The sequence below is a fragment of the Labrus mixtus genome, chromosome 10, assembly GCF_963584025.1.
Source record: "Labrus mixtus chromosome 10, fLabMix1.1, whole genome shotgun sequence".
Classification (NCBI taxonomy): Eukaryota; Metazoa; Chordata; class Actinopteri; order Labriformes; family Labridae; genus Labrus; species Labrus mixtus.
In genome coordinates this window covers 9884878-9896088 of record NC_083621.1, presented here as the reverse complement: position 1 = coordinate 9896088, position 11211 = coordinate 9884878, and the positions used below count along the sequence as shown (strand labels likewise).

The following is an 11211-nucleotide window of genomic DNA, read 5'->3' as shown; positions in this document are numbered from 1 at the left end:
TAATGTGTTTAACTTAAAGATGACATATAACCCTTTTCTACCTTTTCAAACAGTCCCCTGTGGTCTAAATGAAACATCTGTGCTGTGCTTTGGTCAAAATATAACATGAATCAAGCACCAGAGGAGGTTTGTGACCCTGGATAAACCAGCTCTCTCAGAACGCTCCGTTTTGGTGTGTGTGTCTCTTTAAATGCAATGAGCCCCCCCGCCTGAGTTTTCACGATAGACATCACCCCTCTGTAGCGAGAATAAAAATGGCGAACCTGCTCAAAAGTTTTGCTCTAGGCTGGGGGTGGAGTCAGTCCATGAGGATTTCTTTACATGAATCCCTCTGTGACATCACAAGGAGAGCACATTTGAAACAGAGCACTTATGCAGACCACGAGCAAAGGACTGGATGGGATTATTTCACATTTTGTGGGTCTAGTTATATATTCATACATTCTGAGGTCATTTTCTTCAACTAGAGCCTATAGGACTTATATCCACACTAGTGGTGCATTAGGCCCTTTTAACCAGGCAGGGCGGTTTTGGAGTGCGCGTTATTACGGCAAGTTAGATGAGGACGCCGGTCACTGTTGAAGAGACAGTGGTTTCTAACAGGAGTCCGAGGCCTAAGTACAATGGTTTGTAAAAGGCCTTATAAGGGTCGAAGAGAGTGGTTTTTAAGAGCCCAACACTCCCGGATGTGTGGTGCAGCCCCAGTGGACAGTGTTGGTTTGATGTTGAAAAACCTCTTCACACAGTAATACTGACCGGATGTGCTGAAAGTGACCCCTCATATTTACTTGAAGGGACATCTCATTACAATGCTCAACCTAAATCATTTTCAAACTGAGCTATTATCAGCAACAGAGAAGTTTGATGTTTAGTGAAATCTGGGTGGACTGGTCAGATCAAATGTCATCTTAACACAATGCATGGGATAACTAAGTAGCTACAGTCAGAACAAAGCTAGCATAAAATGGCTGCTTAGTTACCCCTGCTGTTTGTGTTACATGCCACTGGAAGAGTAGCGTAAATACCTCGCTAATGATGCTAGGGAGCTTAAGTTTCTGGTTTCAAAAGTGTGATTGAATGCAACGTTTCCTATTTTCACTTAGATGTGAGCTTATCTAGCAAAAAAAAAAACACATTTGTGAACGCACAGTGACAACTTGATCACAACATCTAACACAAGCATTCAACCAATTCCTATTTTTAATGTTCTTCAGCTTGCGTCTTTAGCGAGGACTCGTGGTCTTCTGTGGTGTCTTGTGACATTTGAAACGTCTCTAGTTCCCTCCAGATTTCACTCGCTGATTTCTATCAATTGTCTATTCTGTCGCTGACCCAATCAAAAAACGGCAAATTGATAAAGATTTATGGGATTCCCTGTTTATACAACTTGCGTGTCTGTAAAGTATCAGCATGATATTGTGACACTCTTTGACCTTCCCACCATGAGCGTGACGTCAGAGGAAGATGTCCACCTTTTAAAATGGTGAATGGCAAACAAACCCATGAAGTAAATTATGAGACGTGTGTGTGATCTGACAAGAAATAATAAATATGCAAAGTCCTCTGGGATATGTTGTACAAACTGTCATATAAATACATTTTGAAAATATTTGACAAATATATATTTCAGTTTGCATCGTAAGTGATAAACCTACCATCATTGGCAACAACAACAAACAAAAAAACCTGCTTGAAAAACTTGAGGGCGATTGTGACTCTGTCCTTCATGTGCTGTGTTTATGTGTGAGGTTTTGTCCACGTGATTTTGGGGTGTTTGTGTGCTGGCATGTTCTAAATGTAGCGGTCTAGGACGGATCGGGTGTAAATGTGTTTACGAAGAATACTTCCCATGACATGATGATCACTTTCATGAAGGTTTCCTCTTTCACCATGAAATCCATCCTACTCCATCCTTTTCCTACGATCAGACAAATGTGTGTCTCATATCTGTAGTCGTATAGGTTTCATATTTTCAAGCCACCATTACAGGAAAGCTTTCAATATATCGGTGTGATAAACATTACAGTCATATGCAGACTGGAAGAGCTCGTTTGCACATCCAAGGCATGCATGTGTGCCCATGTGTGTCTTGTCTTGTATTAGATTACCATTAATTGACCACAAACATTATGGAGCCACTTAAGAAATGACAAAGTCTCCATGCACATACATCTACACACACACACACTGTTATATCATCATTACGTTATCTCCCTGATGTGAGAGGCAATAATGCTGTCAGTGCTTGTGAGTGTATTGAGAAGTGGTCGTATCACATGTCACATTATTGCACAGTTGTCAATAATGCCACAGTTTCTCGTTTATAACAGCACATTTAGACTCAAGCCTCTTATTGAAGCCTGTAAGTATATAATCTGATTATTTTTTGTACTGTATAAGTAAAACAAAAGAAAAGAAGAAGAAGTAAAGTCTGAAATTATGATGGGCAATGACTTCATAACAACTCAAACTCTTTCTCGGTCCTGTGTGAATTTTGTCAGGAGTCATAAAAGTAAAGATAAGTTGGACTCTTCTCCTTTCTACATGCAGAGAATTTTTCTGATAATTTTTCCCCTCTGCTTGTGACAGATTTAAGCCGAGAGACATTTTACAGGTGATAGACTAACTTGTCAGTGGTTGTTAGTAAGCTAAATGATCATCATGTTACTGTTTCTACATTTTTCAACCAGATTGAGCGTTTTGCAAACATGTCTATGAGTAAAATGTTGACTTATTCAGAGCTATATATATATATATATACAGTAGGTTGACTTGGCAATATTGATGTATTATTAATATTTGACTCATTATGTGGTGATTGATCATTTTAATATACAGTATATACATTTGAATGCATGGGACTTGTAAGGTGTGTTACATATTTGACTGTAAAAAAAAAAAAGCAGGATGAGATTTTGTGAGAAAACTCTACTTCCCCATATCCAGAACATGATCAGCATGAGATTAGAGGTCATCAGCATGGACACAATAAAAGTTCTTCCTTCCATTTTCTATTGATTCACCCTTTCACTCAACTGGATTGAACAGCCAAATATTGTAGATCTTACTCCACTACATGTATTTCATTTACTAAGGCATTCACATAATTATTACAATGTAGGATCAATCAATAAATTATCATTTATTTTGATAAATACGGTTAGAGAAAATGTAAAGGTTAATCAGCAATTATGAAAGTTATTTAAATGAGTTCCTTCTTAAAGTACACATGAAGGCATGGTAGAAAAACAATAGTGTTTTGTGTGTGTGTTTCTAAAATGGCTATTCTGGCTTCGGAAAATGTTTGCTTTTTGTACTTTAACTCAACTTTGATGATCAAAACGTGTGCTCTTTACTCTCATGTAAAGATTTGAAAGCAGGATTTTTACTTTTATGTGCATATTGTGGTAATACTACTTCTACCCTTTTATCTTTCTCTAGCGGTACTTTTTGTATTTCTAAACCGGTGAAAGAACAGGGTTTTTTAATTTGATTTGGACAATGAAATTAAAATGTCATATCCTTGAAAAAAAGAACAGCTCGATCTGAGATGACAATCAAACACAGGACGGCTTATGTAGCAGTCAACTAAAATACTTTTTAAAATAATTGAGTGAACAGATAAAAAAACAACATAATTATTGTCTTTTTCCCATTAATAGTTAAGACTTTTAAAAACAGCCTCCCAGTGACTTATAAAGAGTAAACAAACATGTGATGACACAACCATAGTAGTCATCTTTATTTAGTTTTCTGCTATTAAACAGTCTTAGATATTGTTATATTTATGGTTACATGAAATGGGCAGGTTTGGGGTTTGGAGTAAAAAAAAGGAAAAAAAAGAGCATGCAAGAAATGAAAGAAACCCCACTGAAAGGATGTTTGAGGAAAACGTGAATTGAATCTGACTCACACTAAGCTGAAGAGAGATGGCTGATGGGGATTTGTGGTCAGGACAGAAAGATAAAAGGGGATGGAATGGAGAGACACTTCCACATCTTCCCCTGGCTAATTAAAAATGAAGGGGAGGTCCAGTTAGTGACATAGACCAGTGAAACCAAGACAGTGAGGGAGAGGACAGAGGCAAATCAAATATGCAATGAGGCAGATGAACACAGAATACAACGAGTAAAAGACAGGACCAGTGTGAGGCTTTAGATAATATTACTCTCATTAGAATCAGGAGCGTCGCCTCTATTCAGACACTTGATCTTCAGGCTTGTCTGGAAGAACCTGCAGGTGCTCGACAGGAGCTGCACTTTTCTCCAGATTCAGGAGGTCCTGACTCGCACTGACAAGAAGACATGGGCTCCATGGTGTGGGGCTTCATTACTGACTTCTTCACCTATGAGACAACCAAGTCCGTGGTGGTCAAGAGCTGGTCTGTGGGCATCATCAACCGGGTCGTACAACTGCTCATCATCACATATTTTGTTGGGTCAGTGTTACTTTTTTTGTGATTTCTTCCAATCTATGGTATTCTGTGTATAAATACATTCAAATGTAGACTTTCTCGCCATTCATTTCTAGCCATGCATTGCAGATTGTTTTTGATTCACTTACACAGGATATGAGAAATCTTCCCCTGAGATTTTTGCAGCCACACCATAAAAATGAAAGAGAAGATTGCTTCTTTAAAAAAATCAATATTAGTGTACATTTTCATACAGTTTTACCCTCGACTACTTGAAGAAGAACGTATTTTCTTGTGTAATTGTAATTAATCCTACTTGTAGAAAAGAAAACGAAGTAAAGACAGGAGTGCTTCTGGGCTCAAACAAACAAGTGTTAGTTTAGAGATGGTCTTTGGATTAGGGTACATGAACCCATAAATCACAAGAGCGACAACAGGAAACTCCTCTGAACTAAGAAGAGAGTGCCTTAAAGAGTGCCAGGAAGAGCTCATTTCTCTGCAGTTTTATATCCCTCATGTGTTAGATTTTCACATATTTTCCATTTCCCTTCAGATTTAGAGACTATAGAGTCAAAGTGAGAAGCTCACCTCGTGTGCTCAACATCCCACGTCTTAATCAGAACTTTACAATTTAGAACATTTATCAACAGCAATATTTACAATGTAGTAGTCACTGTTTGAGAAGTCTAAGAAAAGTTAAAGTCCAGTTTTTCAGACTTGTAGAAGTACTCATTGTTCAGCAGAGGGACATGGGGGTGTTTCATTATTTTATATCAAGAATAAAAAAGCAGCATAATAGTTGCAATTCAAATTATTTTTGGAGAACAAACTTTATAGCACGTCATTTAACAGTTTTCTGGTCTTCTTGTCGTTATTTGATAGGAGAGCTTAAGAGGAACAGAGAGAGTAGGGGTGACATGAACTTAAAAGGGTCAGGACCAGGAGTTCAACATGCAACCTGGGCAAAGGAGAATAGAGGAAGATGTGGAGTTGTATGGAGGACTGTAGACTCTGTGCATGGGGTGCCTGCTCTATACCCACTAGCTACATAGTTTTGGATGCCTGTTTCAAAAGATGTTGAACAACACTGTTACTCTGCTTGATTCTGTTTTCTGAATCATTTCACTTTCTGGATGTTCTAAATATTCAATCAGTTGAAAGGTTAAAAAAAGATATTAAAAACAGTTTTTAGAGTTTTTATCCAAACTAGAAATGACACATCACCATGCTCAATTTGTACCTGAACCAAATATAATACCCTTGACGGGGTTTCCCAAATGCTGCTTATTTATTTATTTTGTGGAAAATCTAGTTCTAAGTTCTGTGAATCAGACGATATGTTAATGTGTAAAAAGGGAAAGAACGAAACCCTGGGTCAACCAAAAATAACTCAGTTCTGTGATTTGTAGCTGATGATCTATTTGCTGTCTCTGAAATAAAATGTATATGAGTATAATTTGAGCTGGAGATGAAATCAAAACAATTCCAATCTTCAAGTGCTGTTAAATGACGTGTCCTCCGTCCTGCAGCTGGGTCTTCATCCACGAGAAAGCTTATCAGGTGACTGACACCGGCATCGAGTCCTCCGTGATGACCAAAGTGAAAGGCTTTGGGTACCAAAACAATCATGTGATGGATGTGGCCGACTATGTTCTCCCACCACAGGTGTGTGAAACTATGTGTTTAAACCCACCCAAGCATACGTATGACCTTTGACTTTTGGTGCACACACATGGCTCTGAATCACTATTTCCTTGAACAATAACATCATCTCTGAGGTTCCCTCTCAGACAGGCTTTACGGTCATTAGAGAGAGTTTATCTGATACCAGTACGAACAAATACAGGATCAGGTTCCTGCAATTATTGTATCTCAGAGCACCACTCCAATACCAACATTTATTAAATAGAAAAAAATCCATAAGAAATCATTTCATTCTCGCTGCTCCAAAAGAGCAACCTACAACCTGGCTATATCACAGCTTCTTTTTTAAATTAATTGTATAGTAAACAGCAGTAGTCTGTCACTTTACAAGTTGATCGTTTTTCCCGTCACAGTTTGACCATTGTATCCTATCACACAAGACTTGAGTACACAGTTTACAGTATTTCCTGCTGTGTTTCAGGGTGCAGGTGTGTTCTGCATCATAACCAAAGTCATCGTCACCGAAAACCAGTTCCAAGGAAGATGTTCAGAGGTGAGGACACATTCAAATCACTCATCACTTATTAGTCTTAATGTTTTAGTTTCACTTATTCCTCATTGAGCACCTGATGGCATTTCTCTCAGCTGTATTTGTAAACTGTTGTTCACTTCATTATACCCTGTTTTACTTGTCTAATGTTAAGTACTGTTTGGTTATCAAAGAAAAATTCCACGTAACCAGTCATTTCTTAATATAACATCACACAACAACACATCTTTCATTCTAAATATAATTTATTCTGACCAAGAAAGAGTCTCAAATCAGAGCTCTCAAGACCCAAAAACACATACCTTGCAAAACCACAAGTAATAATGGCTCAAGAGGTGCAAACTCGCTTGATTCCTGATACCCTGTGTACCCTTGAAATGTTTCATAGTTATCCAAAAACAATCTTGCTTAATCATAAATTACTGCAAAAAAAAAAAAAAAAATTCTCATGTTTCTGTGTTTTAGACTGGGAAGAGGTTTGGTTGTAAAACAAATGAAGACTGCAACAAGCATTTGGGTTCTATCCTCTCCAATGGTGAGTCTTACCAGTCTTAAAAAACAATCAGTGACTGCTGAAATGTCCTTGCTTTTCCAGAGTTGGGATAATTTCAGTCTGCGCTCTGATGGCTGCCATTGTTTTTGAAGCAGAAGATTATTAAAAAAAACGTTGAGGTCTGTCTACAAAAAAATGATCCATTATTTCTGTGTTACACATCAGGTATTATAACAGGTGTTTGCCTGAAATCCTCCAACAATTCCCAAGGCATGTGTGAGATTGAAGGATGGTGTCCGGCTGAGAACGACAGCGTCATTGTGTAAGATTTACACACACAAAAAAAATACACACAGATAGGCAACAACTTTTTCCTCATTTAATCCTCCTCTGCTAGCCTCACACCTCCTCTCTTCTCAACATCTTCCTCAGCACACCGATGCTGGATGTGAACAACTTCACCATCTTCATCAAAAACAGTATTCGATTTCCACTTTTCAATGTCACCAGGTGGGTAACGCACAAGAGGGCTTACACACATATTCTCACATTACAGCTTCAAATGTCTTGGAAACTTTATGGTTACAACAAATGCATGAAAAATGTGAAAATCCAATAACATGCATGTTGAGAGAAAGAAAAACATTGTTTCTAATTATTCTCTAATAGAGGGAACTTTCCTTCCACCATGAAGGCTGATGAGATCAAGAAATGCACCTACCACCCTGAGAAGAATCCCTTCTGCCCCATCTTTCGTGTGGGGGACGTGCTGAACTACACTGGACAGGAAATTGCAAATCTGGCAGATAAGGTGTCGTCCTCATTGTCCATTCTTTCCTTAAGATATCCCTAACTCTTCATTTTCAATTAAAAATGTTTTATACCTGCTCAGGACTACACACAAAGAGACAGTTTGAGGTTTAATTTCACTTTACATAAACAACAGAGTAACTAGACTCCATTATACAAATGACAATATAACAAGGACCTGCACTTTGACTAGCCTGTTTGTTCAGTTTGCCAATGCATGCCTTTCTTTTTGTGAGTAGACCCCTTCAAACTTGAAAAAGCTTTTGTAGCTCTTAGCTGTCTTGCGCCATTCACTCTCCCCAACAACAAGAATGGTTTGTGGTAAGTCGAGAGACAAGAATCACATTTTTTATATACTCTGTGAATCGGAACGAACATGCAAATAGGTGTACTTACTGATGGTTAGCAAGTTTGTTAACTTGGATAGCTTTTTTTCAGGCTTCATTTGTGTTTTTCACTAAACAAAACAGGGTTTATTGTTGCACAACATGTAATAGGGAGTTAAGAACAGTAGATAAAAATGATAATTTTATGTTTCTTTATCAATCATCTATATAGAATTCATAACACCACTGAGCTTCTTGCTTAAAATTTTAAAGTATTTTCTTTGCAGGGATTTAGCCAATTAAATGTCAGGTCCTAGCTCCCTTAAGCTTATATCCCACCAAACGGGATGCCTCAAGGGTCAGTGCTGAGTCTCCTTCTTTTCTTAACATGCACCACCTCACAATCATCCGCTCTCATGGTTTCTCATACCATTGCTATGCTGTCGATACCCAGCTCTTACTGTCAATCCACCAGATGACATTACAGTGTCTGCAAAAATGTTGTCATGCCTTGCTGATGTCTCTCAATCAATCAATGAATGCCACCTTCAACTCAACCTAACAAAGACTGAACTCCTTGACATCCCAACCCCTCCCTCAGTGCAACCACGGATCAATACCCAGCTTGGAACAACCAAACTCATGCTGAGAAAGTCTACCAAGATGTCATGCTTGATGATAAGCTAACATTTAAGGCTCACCGGGCCTCGATTGCCCACTCTTGTCAATTTCTCCTATACAACATCAGGAAGATCAGACTTCTGACATCAGAATAGCATGCTCTGACAGCTCCTGTCAGGTCTTCCTGCATGCACAGTCAAAGCTCTGCTGATGATCCAAACGCAGCAGTGTGCATGTTAAACCAACCCAAAACAGCACATTTCACTCCGCTGTTCATATCCCTCCACCGGTTATGTACATGTGTAGTGCCTCAAGGTGTGCTCAGTTTTTCCTTGTCATTCTCTTTCAGGGTGGAGAAATAGGAATAAACATTGAATGGAAGTGTAACCTGGACCTAAACATTGATTATTGTGAACCTAAGTACTCTTTCACTCGACTGGATGAACCATTTTCAAAGAATGCCGTCTCCAAAGGCTACAACTTCAGGTAGTGAGGCTGTTTCTTTCCCTCTCAACATCTACTCACTATTTTAATTACTTCTCATTCTTGGTCACTTTTTCTTCCAATCTTTGACTCTTTGAATGCAGATTTGCCAAATATTTCAAGACACAGGATGGGACTGAATTTCGGACCCTTCACAAAGCATATGCTATCCGCTTTGATGTAATGGTCACTGGCAATGTAAGTCATGTGAATTTTACAAGCTAACTAACAATTATTTGAGAAAATTGCTAATGAAAAATGTGTCAGTTAGGCAGAAAATTGTTACTGTTTAAGTTCTTAAAAATGTTCATAATGTTATTCAAGTGTGCAGAGAGAATATGCCTCTTAAAATGAAAGCCCTATAATTTGGGGAAACACATTGATTTTCTTTCCTGCAGAGTTGTGGATGAGAACTTGATTATTACATCCAAATGTACTTTGGTTTCTGTGCGGAATATCCTTCAAAGTGTAGCCCGTAGAACGAAGCAGTGACTAGAAGGTGTGTTTTGACATACGTTGAAGACTGTTTCCCTTTTTCCAGTCTCTTAAGCTAGAGCTAAGCTAAGAAGTTTCTATTCGTAATTAAAGTTTTAATAGTATGAATCAGTAAGTAAGTAGAAGTAGAAGTAAATATTTCTTTAACATATTAATACTTGAACTGTTTGGTATCAAACTGGTTTCATTTCTGGATGTTCGTCTCTTCCAGGCAGGAAAGTTTGACACAATCCCAACACTGATCAACTTGGTTGCTGCCTTCACTTCTATTGGACTGGTAAAAAAAAAAAAAAACTCTGATCAGGAAACAAATATTTAAAATGTATTGTTCTTGTTGCTGTCAGCTTTATTTACAATTTTATTTTGTTTTGACAGGGTGCAGTTCTCTGTGATCTTATCCTGCTGAACTTCTTGAAAGGGGCGGCGCAGTACAAAGCCAAAAAGTTTGAAGAGGTATTGAACTTACGCTTACATGTGACTTTGACTGCAATATCCAATCCACTTTCACTTTTCTGTTAGAGCGTTGCTGATATTGCTTCACTATTTTGTCCCTCCAGGTGTCGGACGCTCAAATAGAAGCATCCCTTGCTCAGAGCCCCGGCAGCCCACTGTCACTGAAAGGAGGCATCAAGAGCTCCTGTGACTCCGGAGCCATTTCCCTCGCCGCCTCTGACCAACAACTTTGACTGACAAAAAAAAAATAACAACAACCTGAAGACATGAACTCTCCTTCTCTTTCACTTGTTACCTCTCCATAAGAGATACATTATGCTTTTTTCTGGTTTTTCTATACCCTGCTGTCATTTTCAGTTTGGTAAGTCAATGAACTGTGGAGAAGAAAAAAAGACTACTTTGTTGCAACGTTTTCATTTCTTCAACTGGAAGTGTTAGAAGAAAGGAAGATGCAAAATAACTTCACACTGTGTTCTCCTGGTGTCATACACTCAATCAAAGTTCCCCTGAGAAAGACTTACAATGAAACTCAACGAATGGCTGACTCCTAACTACTTAGATTACGCTTACTTACAATTACAGTCATACTCTGAAAGAAAAAAAACCTGATTATAAAGCATCCATTATTTTAATCCAAGTACTAATTTGAATGCTTTTTAACTGTGATTGTTTGCATTTTCCTGTTTGTACAACCTTAAAGCTGAATAAATCTTCTTCTCATATCAACAAAGCAATTCTTAAACTTTTAAGGATAAAAAAAAAAGTACAACGTGTTCAACATCAACAATGCTGAGAATGAACTAACTGTGTAACATTTTAGAGAAATGATCTTCCTTGTCATATTCACACAATCACCAACTGCACTCCATCCTGTACAAATAAAAGCACTAAAGTGTCTCCCAATGGTGTAAAGACATGGTTA

General features: G+C 38.2%; 1 protein-coding gene across 1 annotated transcript; it reads left to right on the top strand.

Moving 5' to 3' along the window:
* The first annotated feature begins 4001 nt into the window (after nt 1-4001).
* Nucleotides 4002-10865, top strand: p2rx3a (purinergic receptor P2X, ligand-gated ion channel, 3a). The gene is made up of 12 exons (XM_061048014.1): nt 4002-4438; nt 5944-6079; nt 6540-6611; nt 7074-7143; nt 7327-7423; nt 7534-7611; nt 7771-7912; nt 9208-9344; nt 9446-9539; nt 10048-10113; nt 10212-10289; nt 10394-10865. The coding sequence occupies exons 1-12, from the start codon at nt 4305-4307 to the stop codon at nt 10520-10522; spliced, it is 1233 nt and encodes a 410-aa protein (XP_060903997.1). The 5' UTR covers nt 4002-4304; the 3' UTR covers nt 10523-10865.
* The last annotated feature ends 346 nt before the right edge of the window (nt 10866-11211 follow it).

What these genes read in the sequence shown, in the direction of transcription:
- p2rx3a (XM_061048014.1), top strand. Translation starts at nt 4,305, where the DNA reads ATGGGCTCCATGGTGTGGGGCTTCATTACTGACTTCTTCACCTATGAG. An exon ending in TCCAAGGAAGATGTTCAGAG is followed by an intron (nt 6,612 to 7,073) that starts GTGAGGACACAT and finishes TCTGTGTTTTAG; the next exon opens with ACTGGGAAGAGGTTTGGTTG. An exon ending in CCTTCACTTCTATTGGACTG is followed by an intron (nt 10,114 to 10,211) that starts GTAAAAAAAAAA and finishes TTGTTTTGACAG; the next exon opens with GGTGCAGTTCTCTGTGATCT.